We start from the raw sequence: 20,582 nt of genomic DNA on the forward strand, positions 1-20,582 counted from the left end.
TATGATCTGGTTCTTGTGTGAAAAGTTTTTAGAATAAATTTTTGGGAGGTGACTAGCTGGCAAGGCCAGCACGTATTGCTCAGTCCCAGTTACACTTGAGGAGGTGCAAGCCTTCTAAACTGCTGCACCCCATGTAGTACAGGTAGTCCCACAATATTGTTAGAGAGGGAGTTCAAGGATTTTGTCCCAATGGCAATGCTGATATATTCTGAGGCATTCTACGGTGATTGGCACGGTGGCACTCTATATGTGTCATTTGGAGGTTTTGGAAGTGCAGATTGAATCACCATTTTCTGGGAGCTTCTTTATAGGGGGCTACAGTGGTACCAGCCACAAGGGGAAGATTTCCCGAATGTTCTGTAAAGAAATCTGTGGCATAAAAACAAAATGCTGGAAAAACTCAGCAGATCTGGCAGCATCTGTGGAGAGAGAAACAGAGTTAATGTTTCAAGTCCAATGTGACTCTTCTCCGGCACTATACTGTAGTTGAAATTGATCAGTGGCACTGTACTTTTGGCACTCTCCGTTTGGGGCAGGTCAGTAACCTCTGCTGTATTAGATTTGGAGAGTAGATCATTTGCCGGCCCCTTCACCACTGTATATTGTTGTTGAACCGAAAACATTAAGGAGGTTTTAAAGGATTAGAGACAGCTTTAACCATAAATCTGTTCACAAAAGGTATGGAAGTAGAATTGTTGAGCTTTTCATTGTTTTAATTCTGCCTTATGTCAGCACAATAGCACAGTGGGGGGTGGCACGGAGACACAGCGGTTAGCACTGCTGCCTCACAGCGCCAGGAACCCGGGTTCAATTCCCAGCTTGGGTCACTGTCTGTGTGGAGTTTGCACGTTCTCCCCGTGTCTGCGTGGGTTTCCTCCGGGTGCTCCGGGTTTCCCCTCACATTCTGAAAGACGTGCTGGTTAGGTGCATTGACCCGAACAGGTGCCGGAGTGTGGCGACGAGAGGAATTTTACAGTAACTCCATTGCAGTGTTAATGTAAGCCTACTTGTGACTAATAAATCAATAAATGTGTCCTCTGGTGGAGGTGGATTTAACACTCTGTCCTTTCCGTTTTCAGGATGTGCGAACTGCCTCCACAAGAAATTTTCCATAATATCTTCTGGGAAGAAGAGCGTGCCCCCTCGCTACCTCGGGCAGCCAAGCCCCTTCACACACCCCCACCTCCTTAAAACAGGTATGGAGTTATATGAATGATTTGATGAATGTGTCCTTGTCTTGACTGGTAGCCTCCAAATCTAAGCAACCCAGTTCAGAAAGTCTTTGAGAGATTTGGCTCTTGGCGTGATCATGGGTGGCACAGTGGTTAGCACTGCCGCCTCACAGCGCCAGGGATCCGAGCCCAATTCCAGGCTGGGGTCACTGTCTGTGTGGAGTCTGCACATTCTCCCCGTGTCTGCGTGGGTTTCCTCCGGGTGCTCATGTTTCCTCCCACAGTCCGAAAGACGTGCTGGTTAGGGTGCATTGGCCGTGCTAAATTCTCCCCCCGTGTACCCAAACAGGCACCGGAGTGTGGGCACTTTCACAGTAACTTCATTGCAGTGTTAATGTAATCCAGTTGTGACACTAACAAATAAACTTTAACAGAATCAGGCCCCACAGATTCCACGTCAGTGTTTTTGCCCCTCATTGGTCTCCTCCCGCACTCTTTCATCCCATCCTATCAGCATAACGTTTGGTTCCTTTCTTCCCGATGTGCTTATCGATCTTCACATTTCGCCCCGCCCTATTTCTGTAATCTCCTCCAAGCCCACACGCCTCTGAGATATCTGCTCCTCTAACTCTGGCCCCTTGAGCATTATTACCAATCATAATGGCACCACCATTGGCGGCCGTGCCTTCAGCTGCTTGGGGCCCCGATCTCTGAAATTCCCTCCCTATGCCTTTCCGCCCTCTTGACCTCACTTTAAAACAGTTGTTAAAACCCACCTCTGCTTTACTTCACTTAATCTAATAGCTCTGGATAAAGTTAAAGTTTATTTATTAGTCACAAGTAAGGCTTACATTAATGCTGCAATCAGGTTACTGTGAAATTCCCCGATGAGGCTCAGGGAAATATTTTGTTAATAATGTTCCTTTGTTGCCCTTTGAGACATTTCATTATGTAAAATGTGCTGTAGAAGCTATAGGGCGGCACAGTGTGGTTAGCACTGCTGCCTCACAGCGCCAGGGACCCAGGTTCAATTCCCGGCTCGGGTCACTGTCTGTGTGGAGTCTGCACGTTCTCCCCGTGTCTGCGTGGGTTTCCACCGGGTGCTCCGGTTTCCTCCCGCAGTCCAAAGATGTGCAAGTTAGGTGGATTGGCCGTGCTAAATTAACCATAGTTTCAGGGGGATTAGCAGGGTAAGTATGAGGGGTTACAGGAGTAGGGCCTGCGGGGGATTGTGGTCGGTGCAGACTCGATGGGCCGAATGTACCCCTTCTGCACTGTCGGGATTCTATGATGTACAGATTGTTAAATGCATCAATGTTATTAATCTCAACTACACCTTGTTTATATCGGGTTTGGATCAGTCAGAACAACTGCTCAATGAAATGAAAAACGATTAAACCCAGGAATGTGAAATGACACCGGGAGCCACTCAGTCGGCACATGGGAGAGAAAAGTGGTCAAACTTTCTTCCATCTCTCACTGGCTTGGCAATTCCCCTGATGCTGTGCTTTTTAAAAATTCATTTGTGGGACATGGGCATCGCTGGTTGGGCCAGCATTTATTGCCCCATCCCTAGTTGCCCTTGAACTGAGTGTCTCGCTCGGCCATTTCAGAGGGCATGTGAAAGTCAACCCCATTGCTGTGGCTTTGGAGTCACATGTAGGCCAGACCGGGTAAGAACAGCAGATTTCCTTCCCTAAAGGACATTAGTGAACCAGATGGATTATTCCGACAATGGTCATCATAGAACATAGAACAGTGCAGCACACAACAGGCCCTTCGGCCCACGATGTTGTGCCGAGCTTTATCTGAAACCAAGATCAAGCTATCCCACTCCCTATCATCCTGGTGTGCTCCAGGTGCCTATCCAATAACCGCTTAAATGTTCCTAAAGTGTCTGACTCCACTATCACTGCAGGCAGTCCATTCCACATCCCAACCACTCTCTGCGTAAAGAACCTACCTCTGATATCCTTCCTATATCTCCCACCACGAACCCTATAGTTATGCCCCCTTGTAATAGCTCCATCCACCCGAGGAAATAGTCTTTGAACGTTCACTCTATCTATCCCCTTCATCATTTTATAAACCTCTATTAAGTCTCCCCTCAGCCTCCTCCGCTCCAGAGAGAACAGCCCTAGCTCCCTCAACCTTTCCTCATAAGACCTACCCTCCAAACCAGGCAGCATCCTGGTAAATCTCCTCTGCACTCTTTCCAGCGCTTCCACATCCTTCTTATAGTGAGGTGACCAGAACTGCACACAATATTCCAAATGTGGTCTCACCAAGGTCCTGTACAGTTGCAGCATCAGTAGATTCTTAATTCCAGATATTTTTTATTGAATTCAAATTCCACCAGCTGCCGTGGCGGGATTCGAACCCGCGTCCCCAGAACATTAGCTGAGTTTCTGGATTAATAGTCTAGCGATAATATCACTGGGGCCATCACCTCCCCCTTGCTGAGCTGTGGTATTCCAGAAAGGGTAACTGCATTTCTGCATCATTTACAGGCGAGGTGACCCCCAGGCTGTCACAGGTGGAATATGCCTTGCGTCGACACAAGCTGATGAGTCTGATCCACAAAGAAGCCGGGATCCTGGGGGCTTCGGACCACGCTGTCGTTCTGCTGTCCCACCCCACTTACTACATGACCAACGATATCCCATTTCCCTTCCACCAGAACACAAACTTCTTTTACCTGTGCGGCTTCCAGGAGCCCGACAGCATCCTGCTGCTCCACAGTATTCCCGGAGAGAGGCTGCCTTCCCACAAGGCTGTCTTGTTCGTGCCGAGGAGGAACCAGAAGCGAGAACTGTGGGATGGCCCGTGCTCTGGGGTGGATGGTGCAGTTGCCCTCACGGGGGTGGACGAGGCCTACACAACCAAGGAGTTTGGGCGGTACGTGCGGAGGTTTAAAGGTCAGTAGCGTCTGATTTCCGTTCATGTGGCGACAGGGGTGGCATTTCATCATGGCCTCAAAATTGTTTCTATGGAGGATGGAAATGTCAGACCAGGGTCTTCATGCAGAGGCGTCACTTCATTCAGGGCGGCACAGTGGTGAGCACTGCTGCCTTACAGTGCCAGGGACCTGGGTTCGATCCCCAGCTTGGGTCATAGAATCCCTACAGTGCAGAAGGAGGCCATTCGGCCCATCGAACCTGCACCAAGAGCAATCCCATCCAGGCCCTATCTCCTTAATTAGATTAGAGGGGCTTTAGATTGGTACCACTGGTCAGCGCAACATCGAGGGCCGAAGGGCCTGTACTGCGCTGTAATGTTCTATATTAACACCACGTATTTACCCTGCTAGCCCTCCTGACACTAAGGGGCAATTTAGCATGGCCAATCAACCTAACCCGCACATCTTTGGACTGTGGGAGGAAACCGGAGAAAACCCACACAGACGCGGAGAGAACATGCAGACTCCGCACAGGCAGTGATCCAAGGTCAGAATTGAACTAACAATGTAATGAAGTTACTGTGAAAATCCCCTAGTCGCCACACTCCGGCGCCTGTTCGGGTAACACTGAGGGAGAATTTAGCACGGCCAATGCACCCTAACCAGCACGTCTTTCGGACTGTGGGAGGAAACCGGAGCACCCGGAGGAAACCCACGCAGACACAGGGGAGAACGTGCAGACTCCACACAGACAGTGAGCCGAGGCTGGGAATTGAACCCGGGTCCCTCAATGCTCTGACCGATGAAGGCAAGTGTGCCAAACGCCGCCTTCACCACCCTGTCTACCAGTGACGCAGAGTGGAAAGACCACTCAGTGGACTATATATTCGCTGGTAAACAGTGCTCCTTAACCCAGCGAGGGCTGTTAGTTTCTAATTACTCTCCCCCTCAAGGGAGGGCCCCCCTCCCCCCACCCACCACAGAGGGAGGAAGGTAATTGAGGTCTCCTTCACCCTGAAAGAAGAAGTGTGGAGCCAGGAAGTGAGACAATCCTGTGTGACAGAGTGTGTGATGTGATAGTGAAGGCCTGCAGTTCTCTCGGACATGTTTAAACAGTCTCAGAGTACTCGAACCTCACAATGGGAGGCATTCTGCCAAAGTTAATTTTTTCAATTTTATCTGATTTTCTTTTCCTAAAAAGGGGCAAGAGATCAACGACCAGCCAGTCAGCCTGTGGTGGGGGATTTTCCAGAGACAATAGATAGCCTGAGACAAAATTCACTGTCATTTGGAAGAATGGGGCAAATGGCCGACAGCGGGTGGGAATTTGTTAAAGGCCAGTGGCCAGTGACTAACTTGATTGAGTTCTTCCCCAAACAATGGGGAGGATTGATGACGGTAGTGCAGTCAATGTGGATGTGGACTTCTTTTAAAAGGCATTGACAAAATGCCACATAGATAAATACAAACTAGAAGCAGGAGGAGGCCATTCAGCCCCTCAAGCCTGCTCCGCCATTCGGCCCCTCGAGCCTGCTCCGCCATTCATTTTGATCATGGCTGATCATCGAATTCAATACACTGATCCCCCCCCCATCCTTCGATCCCTTTAGCCCCCAAGAGCTATATCAAATTTCTTCTTGAAATCACACACCGTTTTGGCCTCAACTACTTTCTGTGGGAGTGAATTCCACACATTCACCACCCTCTGGGTGAAGAAAGTTTTCCTCACCTCAGTCCTAAAAGGTTTATCCCTTATCCTCAAACTATGACCCCGAGTTCTCGACTCCCCCACCATCGGGAACATTCTTTCTGAATCTACCCTGTCTAACTCTGTTAGAATTTTATAAGTTTCTATGAGATCCCCTCTCACTCGTCTAAACTCCAGTGAATATAATCCTAATCGACTTAGTCTCTCCTCATGTGACAGACCTGCCATCCCAGGAATCAGCCTGGTAAACCTTCGCTGCGCTCCCTCTATAACAAGGACATCCTTCCTCAGATAAGGACACCAAAACTGCACACAATACTCCAGGTGTGGCCTCACCAACGCCCTGTACAATTGCAGCAAAACATCCCTATCCCTATACTCAAATCCTCTCGCTATGAAGGCCAACATACCATTTGCCGCCTTTACTGCCTGCTGTACCTACGCGCTTACTTTCAGCGACTGATGCACGAGGACTCCAAGGTCTCGCTGAGTATCCACCTCTCTCAATTTACACCCATTCAAATAATAATCTGTCTTCCTATTATTGCTACCAAAGTGGATAATCTCAGATTTATCCACATTATGCTGTATCTGCCATGCAGATACCCACACACTCAGCCTGTCCAAATCACACTGAAGCATCTCTGCATCCTCCTCACAGCTCACCCTCCCACACAACTTTGTATTACCTGCAAATTTGGAAATAATACATTTAGTTCCCTCTTCCAAATCATTAATATATAATGTGAACAGTTGGGGTTCTAGCACAGATATCTGCAGAACCCCACTAGTCACTGACTGTCAATCAGAAAAAGACCCATTTGTGCTAACTCTTTGTTTCCTATCTGCTAACCAGCTTTCTATCCTCAAGACATTACCTGCAATCCCCCGTGCTTTAACTTTACACAGTGGTCTGTTATGTGGGGCCTTGTCGAAAGTCTTCTGAAAGTCTAAATAAACCACATCCACTGGTTCTCCTCGGTCAACTCTACTAGTTACATCCTCAAAGAGTTCCAGTAGATTCGTCAAGCATGATTTCAATGATAGACCTCTTAACAAAATTAAAACCCATGAAATTAAAGGGAAAATGACAACGTGGACAATAAGATTGCCCACAAGACGGAAAACAGAGTAGCAGTAGTAAATAGTTGTTTTCCGAGTTGAAGGGTGGTGCTGTAATGTTGTCTTCCAGGGCTCAGTATTCGGTCCACTGCTCTTTCTGATATATATCAGTGACCTGAACTTGGTACGGAGCAGATAATTTCAAAGTTTGCAGATGACACGTAGTTGGAAATGTAGTGAATAATGAGAAGGAAAGTAGCAGACTTCTGGGGGACATTGGTTTGGCGAAATGGCAGAAGAAATATAATGGAATTCTGAAGCGATGCATTTTGGAAGGAAAATGAGGAGAGGCAATTATAAACTAATTTTCCAGTTGGCTGCAGGGACAGAGAGACCTGGGCTTCACATACCCACCCTCTGAAGGTGGACGGTCAAGAAGATAAAAGGGCAGGCACGGTGGCACAGTGGTTAGCACTGCTGCCTCACAGCGCCAGGGACTCGGGTTCGATTCCTGGCTTGGGTTACGGTGTGAAGTTTGCACATTCTCCCCATGTCTGCGTGGGTTTCCTCCGGGTGTTCCAGTTTCCTCCCACACTCTAAAGATGTGCAGGTTAGGTGTATTAACCATGGTAAATGTGTGGGGGGAGGGGCTGGGTAAGATGGCCTTTTGTAGAGTTGGTGCAGACTCGATGGGCTGAATGGCCTCCTTCTGCACTGTAGGGATTCGATGGCTCTATGGAACAAAGCTTCCCCCCTCTCTGTAGCCTTTTCTCCCCCTCGCTGTGCATTGTTTTTTCCTCCTCTAATGGAAAGCACTGAGGCATCTTCCTTCGCATGGGTCACACTGCAGGAACACAGAGTTATCAGTCATAGAGGTTTACAGCATGGAAACAGGCCCTTCGGCCCAACCTGTCCATGCCGCCCTTTTTTTTTTAAAACCCCTAAGCTGATCCCAATTGCCCGCATTTGGCCCATATCCCTCTATAACCATCGTACCCATGTAACTGCCTAAATGCTTTTTAAAAGACAAAATTGTACCCGCCTCTACCACTACCTCTGGCAGCTTGTTCCAGACACTCACCATCCTCTGTGTGAAAAAATTGTCCCTCTGGACACTTTTGTATCTCCCCCCTCTCACCTTAAACCTAGTTTTAGACTCCTACCTTTGGGAAAAGATATTGACAATTTAGCTGATCTATGCCTCTCATTATTTTATAGACCTCTATAAGATCACCCCTCAGCCTCCTACGCTCCAGAGAAAAAAGTCCCAGTCTATCCAGCCTCTCCTTATCAATGATCACCTTGCTGCTCTCTTGCCTGAGGAGTGACAGAAGGGTATGTACAGACCTTATCATGTCCGTATGGACATGGCAATTATCTTGTCAATACTGGAGAGACTTGGAATTTCAACTTAGAAGGCTCGCACCCCTGATCTGATTTTTCCAGAGGTTTGGAAAACTCCAGGTAGAATTCAAACTAGTGAAAGGTCACTCCCTGCCAAACCTTTGAAGGTGGCAGGAAAAGTTGATCAATCTGTTAAACAAAGGACAGGGGATCTCCTCTATACCCCCTCCGGTGCCGGTATATCCTTAAGAAAGGATATACTGGCACTGGAGGGGGTGTAGAGGAGATTCGCGAGGTTGATTCCGGAGTTGAGAGGGTTGGCTTATGAGGAGAGACAGTAGACTGGGGCTATACTCATTGGAATTCAGAAGACTGAAGGGGGATCTTATAGAAGCACATAAAATTATGATGGGAATAGATAAGATAGAAGCAGAAAGGTTGTTTCCACTGGCAAATTAAACTAGAACTAAGGGGCATGGCTCAAAATAAGGGGGAGCAGATTTAGGACTGAGTTGAGGAGGAACTCCTTCACACAAAGGGTTGTGAATCTGTGGAATTCCCTGCCCAGTGAAGCAGTTGAGGCTACCTCATTGAATGTTTTTAAGGTAAGGATAGATAAATTTTTGAACAGTAAAGGAATTAAGGGTTATGGTGAGCGGGTGGGTAAGTGGAGCTGAGTCCACGAAAAGATCAGCCATAATCTTATTGAATGGCGGAGCAGGCTCGAGGGGCCAGATGGCCTACTCCTGCTCCTAGTTCTTATGTTGTTATGGATCAGTGACTTTAAAAATAGAGACATTGAGTATCAAAAAATTGGTCGGCACAGTGGTTAGAACTGCTGCCTCACAGCACCAGGGACCCGGGTTCGATCCCTGTCTTCAGTGACTGTCTGTGTGGAGTTTGCACATTCTCCCCCGGTTTCCTCCCACAGTCCAAAGATGTGTCGATTTGGTTGATTGGCCATGCTAAATTGCCCCTTAGTGTCAGGGGGATTAGCAAGGTAAATACGTGGGGTTTGGGGATAGGGCCTGGGTGGGATTGTTATCAGTGCAGGCTCGATGGGCCGAATGGTCTCCTTCTGTACTGTAGGCATTCTATAATTCTATGAAACCTTTCTAAGTCAATGGTTAGACTCCAGCTGGGGGAGTTGTCCAATTCTGGGATGTCAGGTGCATTGGCCATGTTAAATTCTCCCTCAGTGTACCCGAACAGGCACCGGAGTGTGGATATTAGGAGATTTTACAGTAACTTCATTGCAGTGTTAATGTAAACCTACTTGTATTAATAAATAAATAAGGTTGAGCGTGAGATTTGATAGAGTTGTCCAAAGTTACATGGGCTTTGACGGAATAGAGAGGGAGAGGGGCTTTGACGGAATAGAGGGGGAGAAGCTGATTCCATTAGCAAGTGAGTTAATTCCTGAAGCTTTAAGATAATTGGCAAAAAGTGGCGTGGGGAAAGCGGAGATACACAGACTGAGCTGCCTGAAAGGGTGCTGTAAGTGGATTCAATAGTTACAAGGGAATTGGATAAACGCTTGATGGGCAACAGTTACAAGGTTTTGAGGAAAGAGCAGGTTAGCAGGACTAATTGCCTCGCTGTTTCATTGAGCCAACACAGCCATGATGGGCTGAATGGCCTTTACTCGGTTCTGTTTGATTGTGTTCCACCTCTGTCCCCGTGCACAACTGAGAGAGCATTCTGAGGTACCGCTTCCCCCTCAGCAAGGAGAGAATGGGGCTAGCTCCCCTCTGCAGCAGAGGAGACAAGCAGCTGCGAACCTGCGTGGAGAGGGTTCGATCCCCGTGTGGTAGGATGGCTTTGGGAAGGTTGCAGGGAAATGTACAAACATACACTGAGCTGACCCGACAGGGAACAACTCCAAGCAGAGGCAAGATGCACTGCCTAATGCCCCAGATCACAGTCATGCTCCTTGTTTCTTTTTTGAGTTGATGAAATCCTTCCTCTGATCAAGCTTTCGGTCTGATATCCCAATATCGAGGTATTAACTCAGTGTCACATGTTGTTTTGATAACGCTCATGTCTAAGACACTATTTAGATGAAAGTTTTTGTAAACTTTGCGGATTGCGGATGTGGTTCCTATTTTCAAGAAGGGGAATAGGGATAGCCCAGGAAATTACCGATCGGTGAGTCTAACCTCAGTGGTTGGTAAGCTGATGGAGAAGATCCTGAGGGACAAGATTTATGAGCATTTAAGAGAGCTTTAGTATGCTCAAGAATACTCAGCATGGCTTTGTCAAAGGCAGATCGTGCCTTACGAGCCTGGTGGAGTTCTTCGAAAATGTGACTAAACACATTGACGAAGGGAAAGCGGTAGATGTGGTTTATATGGATTTTAGCAAGGCGTTCGATAAGGTCCCCCATGCAAGGCGTCTAGGAAAAGTGAGAGGGCATGGGATCCAAGGGGCTGCTGCCCTGTGGATCCAGAACTGGCTTGCCCAAAGGAGGCAGAGAGTGGGTATAGATGGGTCTTTTTCTAAATGGAGGTCGGTCACCAGTGGTGTGCCCCAGGGATCTGTTCTGGGACCCTTGCTGTTTGTCATTTTCATAAATGACCTGGATGAGGAAGTGGAGGGATGGGTTGGTAAGTTTGCCAACGACACGAAGGTTGGTGGGGTTGTGGATAGTCTGGAGGGATGTCAGAAGTTACAGCGGGACATAGGATGCAAGACTGGGCGGAGAAGTGGCAGATGGACTTCAACCCAGATAAATGCGTAGTGGTCCATTTTGGCAGGTCAAATGGGATGAAGGAGTCTTAGTCTTAGGAAAGACTCTTAGTACTGTAGAGGATCAGAAGGACCTTGGGGTCCGGGTCCATACGACTCTAAAATCGGCCCCACAGGTGGAGGAGGTGGTTAAGAAGGCATATGGTGTGCTGGCCTTTATCAATCGAGGGATTGAGTTTAGGAGTCCGAGGATAATGATGCAGCTTTATAAGACCCTCGTCAGACCCCACTTGGAGTACTGTGCTCATTTCTGGTCGCCTCATTACAGGAAGGATGTGGAAAAGATTGAAAGGGTGCAGAGGAGATTTACAAGGATGTTGCCTGGATTGAGTGGCATGCCTTATGAGGATAGGCTGAGGGAGCTCGGTCTTTTCTCCTTGGCGAGACGTAGGATGAGAGGAGACCTAATAGAGGTATATAAGATGTTGAGAGGCATAGATCGGGTGGACTCTCAGAGGCTTTTTTCCTAGGGTAGAAATGGCTGCTACGAGAGGACACAGGTTTAAGGTGCTGGGGGGTAGGTACAGGGGAAATGTTGGGGGGAAGTTTTTCTCACAGAGGGTGGTGGGCGAGTGGAATCGGCTGCCGTCAGTGGTGGTGGAGGCAAACTCAATAGGGTCTTTTAAGAGACTCCTGGATGAGTACATGGGACTTAATAGGATGGAGGGTTATAGGTAGGCCGAAAAGGTAGGGATATGTTCGGCACAACTTGTGGGGCCGAAGGGCCTGTTTTGTGCTGTAGTTTTTCTATGTTTCTAAACTGTATTGACCGAGGGATTGCCTCTGCCTCTCCTTTCCATTTCTCAACTAGATGAAGGGTGCAGTTTGTGGTACGACACTGGGCCAATGGTTCACCCAGCGTTACACGCAGAATACATGCAGCCCCTCGTAGATATCAAAGACCAGAGCAGCAACACCGTCCAGCCAGTTCGCAGACACATCCACCATCTACGACTCATTAAGTCGGACACGGAGATTGGACTTATGAAGACGGCTGCAAAGATTACCTCAGAGGTAGGTTACAACAGTGGGGAGCAAGGGTTACAGGAATGGCATTCCTGTTGACGACAGGATTTACTGGTTTCCACTTGGAGAGGACTCCAGAATTAGGAGCCACAAATATAAGATCATGGAATGGTTACAGCACAGGAGGCGGCCACTGGCCTGTTGCGTCCATACTGGACAAGAGCAACTCACCTAGTCTCACTCGCCCATCTTACCTCCCATAGCCTAGCAAATGTTTATCTTCTGATAGTTATCTGATTGTCTTTTGAAGGTTTCGATTGAACCTGCCTCCTCTGGCAATGCCAGATCCTGACCACTCACTGTGCGAAAAAGTTTCTCCTCGTGCTTCTTTTGCCAGTTGCAGTAAATCTCTGTCCTCTGGTACCTAATCCTCCTGCGAATGGGAACAGTGTCTCCTTATCTACTCTGTCCAGACCCCTCATAATCTTGAACCCTGACACTAAATCTCCTCTCCCATCTTTTCCTAAATTATGGGTCGTGAGTGTTGCTGGCTGGGCCAGCACCTCTTGCTCATTCCGAACTGCCCTCCATTTCAGAGGGGCATTTGAGAGTCAACCACATAGAGTCACAGAGGTTTACAGCATGGAAGCAGGCCCTTCGGCCCAACTTGTCCATGCCGCCCTTTTTTTAAACCCCGAAGCTAATCCCAATTGCCCGCATTTGGCCCATATCCCTCTATACCCATCTTACCCATCTAACTGTAATTGCTGTGGCTCTGGAGTCGCACGTAGGCCAGACCGGGTAAGGACGGCAGATTAGGACATTGGTGAACCAGATGGGTTTTTACGTCAATCAACAATGGTTTCATTGTCTGCATTAGACTTTTAATTCCAGATTTTTATTGAATTCAGATTTCACCATCTGCTATGGTGGGATTTGAACCCGGGTCCCCAGATCTTGCTCTGGGTCTCTCTGGATTACTAGCCCAGTGACAACACCACTACCGCCTTCTCCCAGTCGAACAATCCCACCATCTCCAAACTTTCTACATAATTGGGACCATTCTCACAAATCTTTGCTGCACCCTCTCTAATGCTTTTTGCCCCTGCGACTGTTAATTTAAATTTTGTCTTGAATTATCATCACTAAAATCTTTCCCACCACTAAGGTTAAACTGATTAGCCTGTAGTCACTTCTTTGTCCAGCAGGGAATTCCGGAGAAACATGTTAGCGCAGAGTGTGGAACTCACTGCCACATGGAGTAATTGAGGCAAAAAGCGAAGATGCACTTTAGGGGGATAAGCACGGGGCGGCACGGTAGCACAGTGGTTAGCACTGCTGCTTCACAGCTCCAGGGACCTGGGTTCGATTCCCAGCTCGGGTCACTGTCTGTGTGGAGTTTGCACATTCTCCTCGTGTCTGCGTGGGTTTCCTCCGGGTGCTCCGGTTTCCTCCAACAGTCCAAAGATGTGCGGGTTAGGTTGATTGGCCATGCTAAAATTGCCCCTTAGTCCGGAGATGTGTAGGTTAGAGGGATTAGCGGGTAAATGTGTCAGGATATGGGGGTAGGGCCTGGGTGGGATTGTGGTCGATGCAGACTCGATGGGCCGAATGGCCTGTTTCTGCACTGCAGGGTTTCTATGATTTCTATGAAGCATGAGGGAGATAGAACAAAGAACAGCACAGGAAACAGGCCCTTCGGCCCTCCAAGCCTGTGCCGCTCATTGGTCCAACTAGACCATTCGTTTGTATCCCTCCATTCCCAGGCTACTCATGTGACTATCCAGGTAAGTCTTAAACGATGCCAGCGTGTCTGCCTCCACCACCCTACTTGGCAGCGCATTCCAGGCCCCCACCACTCTCTGTGTAAAAAACGTCCCTCTGATATCTGAGTTATACCTCGCCCCTCTCACCTTGAGCCCGTGACCCCTCATGATCGTCACCTCCGCCCTGGGAACAAGCTTCCCACTGTTCACCCTATCTATACCCTTCATAATTTTGTACACCTCTATTAGGTCTCCCTTCATTCTCCGTCTTTCCAGGGAGAACAAGCCCAGTTTACCCAATCTCTCCTCATAGCTAAGACCCTCCATACCAGGCAACGTCCTGGTAAACCTTCTCTGCACTCTCTCTAAAGCCTCCACGTCCTTCTGGTAGTGCGGTGACCAGAACTGGACGCAGTACTCCAAATGTGGCCTTGGGGATAGATCATAGAATCCCTACAGTGCAGAATGAGGCCATTCGGCCCATCGAGTCTGCACCAGAATCCCACCTTGGCCCTATTCCTGTAACCCTACATATTTACCCTGTTAATCCCCTGACATTGGGGTCAATTTAGCACGGCCAATTAATCTAACCCACGCACCTTTGGAATGTGGGAGGAAACCAGAGCACCCAGAGGAAAACCCACGCAGTCACGGGGAGAATGTGCAAACTCCACAGAGACAGTGACCTGAGGCCGGAATTGAACCCGGGTCCCTGGTATTGTGAGGCAGCAGTGCTGACCACCGTGCCGCCCCCACGGTGAAGTAGGGTGAGGGGAAGCTCAGTGGAGCGTAAACAGCAGTGTTGGTCGGTTGGATGAATGGGCAGATAGAATGCTATAAATACCTTTGTGGCAATGCTTTCTGTTCAGGAGGCACCGGCCTCCGGGGTGCAGTTCCAAAGATCTCGACAGCATCACCCACACGTCAGCACACCCCCGAGAGACCATTCTTCCTGTATGAGGAAAGGCAGTATACATGAACGGTGAACCCTAACCCTGTCAGGGAAGAAATGAACGGGACTGAAAGTTGATAAATCCCCTGGAGTTGACGATCTACATTTCGGAGTGTTGAAAGAAGCGGCTGCGGTGATAGTGGGTGTGTTGGTGGTCATCTTTTGAAATTCTGTGGATTCTGGAACAGTTCCTGCACAGGTAGAAAATATAACCTCGCTATTTAAGCAAGAAGGGACCGAGAAAACGGGGCAGGGAACGACACATCTGTAAGCCTGACATCAGCATGCAGGGAAAACCCTAAAACCATAGAATCCCTACACTGCAGAAGGAGGCCATTTGGCCCATCGAGTCTGCACCGATCACAATCCCACCCAGGCCCTTATCTCCGTAACCCCACATATTTACCCCATTCATCCCTCTAACCTACATATCCCGGGACACTAAGGGACAATTTAGCACGCCAATCCACCTAACCCGCGCATCTTTGGACTTTATTGTAAAAATCTATTCTAAAGGATGTAATAATTCAACACTTAGAAAATAATGGAAAGAGTCAACATGGACTTATGTGAAGGAAATCGTGGTTGACCAACCTATTTGAGTTTTTTGAGGATGTAACCAGCAGAATAGGGGACCAGTGGATGTGGTGTACTGGACTTTCAGAAAGCTTTTGATAAGGTCCCACACAGGAGGTTAGTAAAGACCATTAGAGTACGTGGGATTGGGGGCAATATACTGACATTATTTAAGCATTGGTTAACAGGCATGTAAGAGGTGTTCTTGACTTTAGGGTTTTCCAAAGAACAAACATACTCAAGACATAAAAGCAAAATACTGTGGATGCTGGAATCTGAAACAAAACCAGAAAATGCATGTCTGACAGTATCTGTGGAGAGCGAATAGAGTCAACATATCGAATCTCGATTACCCTTCACACGGTGGCACAGTGGTTAGCACTGCTGCCTCACAGCGCCGGGGGACCAGGGTTCGATTCCCAGCTTGGGTCACTGTCTGTGCGAAGTCTGCACATTCTCCCCGTGTCTGCATGGGTTTCCTCTGGGTGCTCTGGTTTCCTCCCACAGTCCGAAAGAGGTGCTGATTAGGTGCATTGGCCATGCTAAATTCTCCCTCAGTGTACCCGAACAGGTGCCGGAGTTGTGGCGACTAGGGCATTTTCACAGTGACTTCATTGCAGTGTTAATGTAAGCCTACTTGTGACACTAATAAATAAACTTTAACTTTACTTTTTTTTAACTTGTTCAGTTATTGCTGCTGTGTATTTTGCAAAGTTTCCAAATTGCTACAGTGCCGGTCCAAGCCTTGTCATTTATTTTCAGGCATTCATCAGCACGATGCTTTCGTCCAAGGCTCCAGTTGATGAGTCCTATATTTATGCAAAGGTAAGCAGCAAAACCTTTTGTAGCGTGGTAGCAACCAGGTGTACATGGAACAAATAAATAAGTATTAGCTTAAAAGTAAAGCTCATCAAATGTATCACAATGCTTGGCAGTTAACTGGATAAGAGCTTGGCAGTTAACTGTCAGTCACCATCACCTGGTGCATTCTACATGACAGAACCTCTACCAATCAGAGTCCACTTGCCAACCAGTCAATACTCTCTTCACTTACGGTACAAATTGTTGTTTTCTGTACATATTTTATTCTGGCAAATGCGTGCAAGATGAAAAGCTTCAACGTGCCCCTTTTCTCAGCGGTAATCAAATCCTGTACTGCCAAACGCCGAAATTAATTGACTGCGATTTTCAAGTGGTACGAGATTAACCAATGATTGACAGTTGCACATGGAGGATTGCATTTTGACTGCCAAGGTTTGTTTGTGACCCTACCCATGGCCCCGTGATATTCTGATCCAAACAAGAGGAACTGAACCCGGAGTGTTGGTCACCCATATCCACCAGCATTGAATCATCCCACCAGCCTTTCAATCCACCAACATGGTGTAATCACTATGAGTGAGGTCAAGCTAACTCGCAGAGTTAGTGCTTGGTAAGGTGCCAACTGAAGGGCCACCATCTAACTTACTTTTTCCAAATGTGTTTCAAGGTAAATGCTTGCTGTCTGTCTGTCGCACTTAAGTGCAGGATTATAATCCTGATATGTTACAGAGGAGGTTCACCAGGATGCTGCCTGGGACGGAGCATTTGAGTGATAAGGAGAGACTTGATAGGCTTGGATTGTTTTCTCTAGAGCAGTGACAGCTGAGAGGGGACGTGATTGAGGTGTATAAGATTATGAGGGGTATGGACATGGGTGAGTAGGGAGCAGCTGTTCCCTTTAGTTGAGGGGTCAATCATGAGCCAGCGGCACGGTGGCACAGTGATTAGCACTGCTGCCTCACAGCGCCAGGGACCCGGCTTCGATTCCCGGCTTGGGTCCCTGTCTGTGTGGAGTTTGCACGTTCTCCCCGTGTCTGCGGGGGTTTCCTCCGGGTGCTCCGGTTTCCTCCCACAGTCCAAACATGTGCGGGATAGGTGGATTGGCCATGATAAATTGCCCCTTAGTGTCCTGGGATGTGTGGATTAGAGGGATTAAGTACATAAGAACTAGGAGCAGGAGTATGCCATCTGGCCCCTCGAGCCTGCCCCGCCAATCAGTAAGATCACGGCTGATCTTTTCATGGACTCAGCTCCACTTACCCGCCCACTCACCATAACCCTTAATTCCTTTACTGTTCAAAAATATATCTATCCTTGCATTAAAAGATAGATTAATGGGGTAAATACGTGGGGTTACGGGGATAGGGCCTGGGTGGGATTGTTGTCAGTGCAGGCTTGATGGGCCGAATGGCTTCCTTCTGCACTGTAGGGTTTCTATGATTCCACGAGGGGGCATTGCTTTAGGGTGAGGGGTAAGATATTCAGAGGGGATTTGAGAAAAAGAAAATTTCACTCAGAGTGTGATGGGAATCTGGAACGCGCTGCCTGGGAAGGTAGCGGAGGCCGGAAACCTTACAACCTTTAAAAAATATTTGGATGAGCACTTGAAGCATCAGAACATTCACGGATATGGGACAAGTGCAGGGAAATGGGATTAGCGAGCCTTTAGTGGTAGTTATTTTTGGTGCAGACTCGATGGGCCGAATGGCCTTTTCTGCACAGTATGACTCCATATTTAGTCTTGCACAAGATGGATGAAATGCATTGGAGAATGATTCTCCGTAACCTGCGACTCCAAATTATTTCTCCATTGCAGTTTGACTTTGAGTGTCGAGCTCGTGGGGCGGACCTCCTGGCATACCCTCCGGTCGTAGCTGGTGGCAATCGCTCCAATATCCTGCATTATGTGAAAAATAACCAGATGATTAAGGTAAGAATGTATTCTGTCAATGTCTTTATCCATTACATTGCTAAAATTTGTTAATGTTAATTACATTGTTAGGGACTGTTATTGCATCACTAAGGGAAACAGGTGATGGATATTTGAACACATAAATACTTAAAGTTTATTTATTAGTCACAAGTTACATTAACACTGCAATGAAGTTACTGTGAAAATCCCCTAGTCGCCACACTCATACGCCTGTTCGTGTACATTGAGGGAGAATTTAGCATGGCCAATGCACCTAACCAGCACGTCTTTCAGACTGTGGGAGGAAAGTTTATTTATTAGTCACAAGTAGGCTTACATTAACACTGCAATGAAGTTACTATGAAATTCCCCTAGTCGCCACTGTCCAGTGCCTTTTTGGGTCAATGCACCTAACCAACACGTCTTTCAGACTGTGGGAGGAAACTGGAGCACCCGGAGGAATCCCGTGCAGACTCCACCTGTAGGAACCCCACGCAGAGACGGAAGAGAATGTGCAGACTCCACACAGACAGTGATCCAAACCGGGAATCGAACCCGGGTCCCTGACACTGTGAAGCAGCAGTGCTAACCACTGTGCCACCGTGTTGCCCCGGAGCACCTGGAGGAAACCCACGCAGAGACGGGAGAGAATGTGCAAACTCCACACACACAGACAGTGACCCAAAGGGCATCCATCGGCACGCTTCTGGCCTTCCATGACCTGTGGGCACTGCGGGAGCTGGGGTCACCCTACCCAGGAATGATAGTTTGGTTTAGCTGGTTAAGTTTCCTTTGACATTTTATACTAGTTGCAGTGCCCTACCCTGGGGCTGTGCCGCCTGCCATTTTTGTTTAATTTATTGACCATTGGTTTTATTGAACGAGTATCGATAGGGGATAGCTGGGACACTGGGGGTGTGTGTGAGGAAAGTTGACACTGAGCAAAGCCAATAGCCTCTCGCAGCAAGGAAAGGCTCTGTGTCTTCGGTTTGACTTTACCAACCAATGTGGATTCTGTTAACAGTCGTTCCTTATTACACAGAACATGCTGAAAATGATTGATCAGTGGTTACAAACTGAGGAATTTATAGTGATGTCCATACGATAAGGTTCTGATTGGGCTGGCAGCTCCCTCCTTTATTCCGCGACTCTGTCCTTCGATGCAACCTGCATTTCCCTGCGTCCATGCGCACAGGAATTCCAATCGCTGATCCGAGGCCCGACACTTCCTCCTCCCTTTCCTCCGTGTTCCTGAAAGCCTACGTCTTTGACCAAGCTTTTGGTCAACTGTCTTCTCATGAGGCTCCGTGTCTGATAACGCTCTGGGAAACAGCTTGGGACGTTAAAGGTCCAATGGAAATAAAAGTTGCTGTTATGGTAACAGAACGCGTTGCGTAAATTAGGCTCATGTTCTCGAGGACAGTGTAAAAGATTAAGGGGTGATCGAATTGAAGCATTTAAAATGATTAAAAGGAATTGTGGTGGGGTGTTCGAGTTCACTCGGGTGGTCCAGCTAGCTGCGATTGCCTGCACTTTATCCGCATGCCCCGTCAAATGTCTGACCAGGGATTTCCACACTCACCCCCCTGCCATTGGTTTTCCAGGTTGATACTCAACCTGTTTAGAGGTTTACCAGGATGTTGTCTGGTATGGAGAGCATTAGCAATGAGAAGTTGGAGAAACTCGGTTCGTTCTCACTGGAACGACAGAGGTTGAGGGGCGACCTGATAGAGGTTTACAAGATTATGAGAGGCACGGACAGAGTGGATAGTCAGAAGCTCTTTCCTAGGGTAGAAAAGTCAAGTACGAGGGGGCATAGGTTTAAGGTGCGTGGGGAAAAGTTTAGAGGAGATGTGCGAGGCAAGTTTTTTACACAGAGGGTGGTGAGTGTCTGGAACGCGCTGCCCGGGGAGGTGGTGGGAGCAGGTACGATAGCGACATTTAAGGGGCAACTAGACAAATACATGAATAGGATGGGAATGGAAGGATACGGACTCTGTAAGTGCGTACGGTTTTAGTTTAGGCAGGTATCATGATCGGCGCAGGCTTGGAGGGCCGAAGGGCCTGTTCCTGTACTGTACTGTTCTTTGTTCTTTCTTTGGCCGCGTTATGAACGCACCTTCCTTGGACACCAATTCCTGGGCTGGGACTCGAACCCGGAGCTTCTGGCTCAGAGGCAGGGACGCTAACCCACTGCGCCACAAGACCTCCTCAAAACAAAATGTAAAAAAGTCGATAATAGAGGAAGTATTTCCTCTGATGGGAGTGTCTACAATAAGTGGATCAACTGAAGAGCCAGGCTGTACAGAAATGACACATTTCCTCACACAGAGAGTCGAGGGAATCTGGAGCTCTGTTCCCCAAAAGTTGCAGAGGCTGTGGGTGAACTGAAAATCGAAGGCTGTTAGATTTTATTGGGTGTTGGGGTTACAGAACGAAGGTGGATAAGTGTAGATAGGTTACTGATCGATCATGCTGTAGTTGGATAGTGAAAAGGGCTGGAGTGCTGACTGCCCTCCACATGTTATTAACCCCCTGACTTCACTGTCTCTCCAGGATGGGGAGCTGGTTCTATTGGACGGAGGCTGCGAGTATTCCGGCTATGTCAGTGATGTCACACGGGTCTGGCCTGTCAATGGAAGGTGAGGATTCACC

The 20,582-nt window shown here is 48.0% G+C and overlaps 1 protein-coding gene across 2 annotated transcripts in view; it reads left to right on the forward strand.

Annotated features, from left to right (window-relative positions):
- xpnpep3 (X-prolyl aminopeptidase 3, mitochondrial) overlaps nt 1-20,582 on the forward strand; it is a 96,417-nt gene that overhangs the window by 3,650 nt on the left and 72,185 nt on the right. For both annotated transcript variants that reach the window (XM_078237586.1, XM_078237587.1), the window contains exons 2-7: nt 1,080-1,196; nt 3,683-4,090; nt 11,745-11,947; nt 15,956-16,018; nt 17,832-17,945; nt 20,484-20,569. In XM_078237586.1, the coding sequence (XP_078093712.1) occupies nt 1,080-1,196; nt 3,683-4,090; nt 11,745-11,947; nt 15,956-16,018; nt 17,832-17,945; nt 20,484-20,569 (991 nt within the window). The remainder of the gene's footprint in view (nt 1-1,079; nt 1,197-3,682; nt 4,091-11,744; nt 11,948-15,955; nt 16,019-17,831; nt 17,946-20,483; nt 20,570-20,582) is intronic.

This window comes from Mustelus asterias, chromosome 21 (genome assembly GCF_964213995.1).
Source record: "Mustelus asterias chromosome 21, sMusAst1.hap1.1, whole genome shotgun sequence".
NCBI classification, from domain to species: Eukaryota; Metazoa; Chordata; class Chondrichthyes; order Carcharhiniformes; family Triakidae; genus Mustelus; species Mustelus asterias.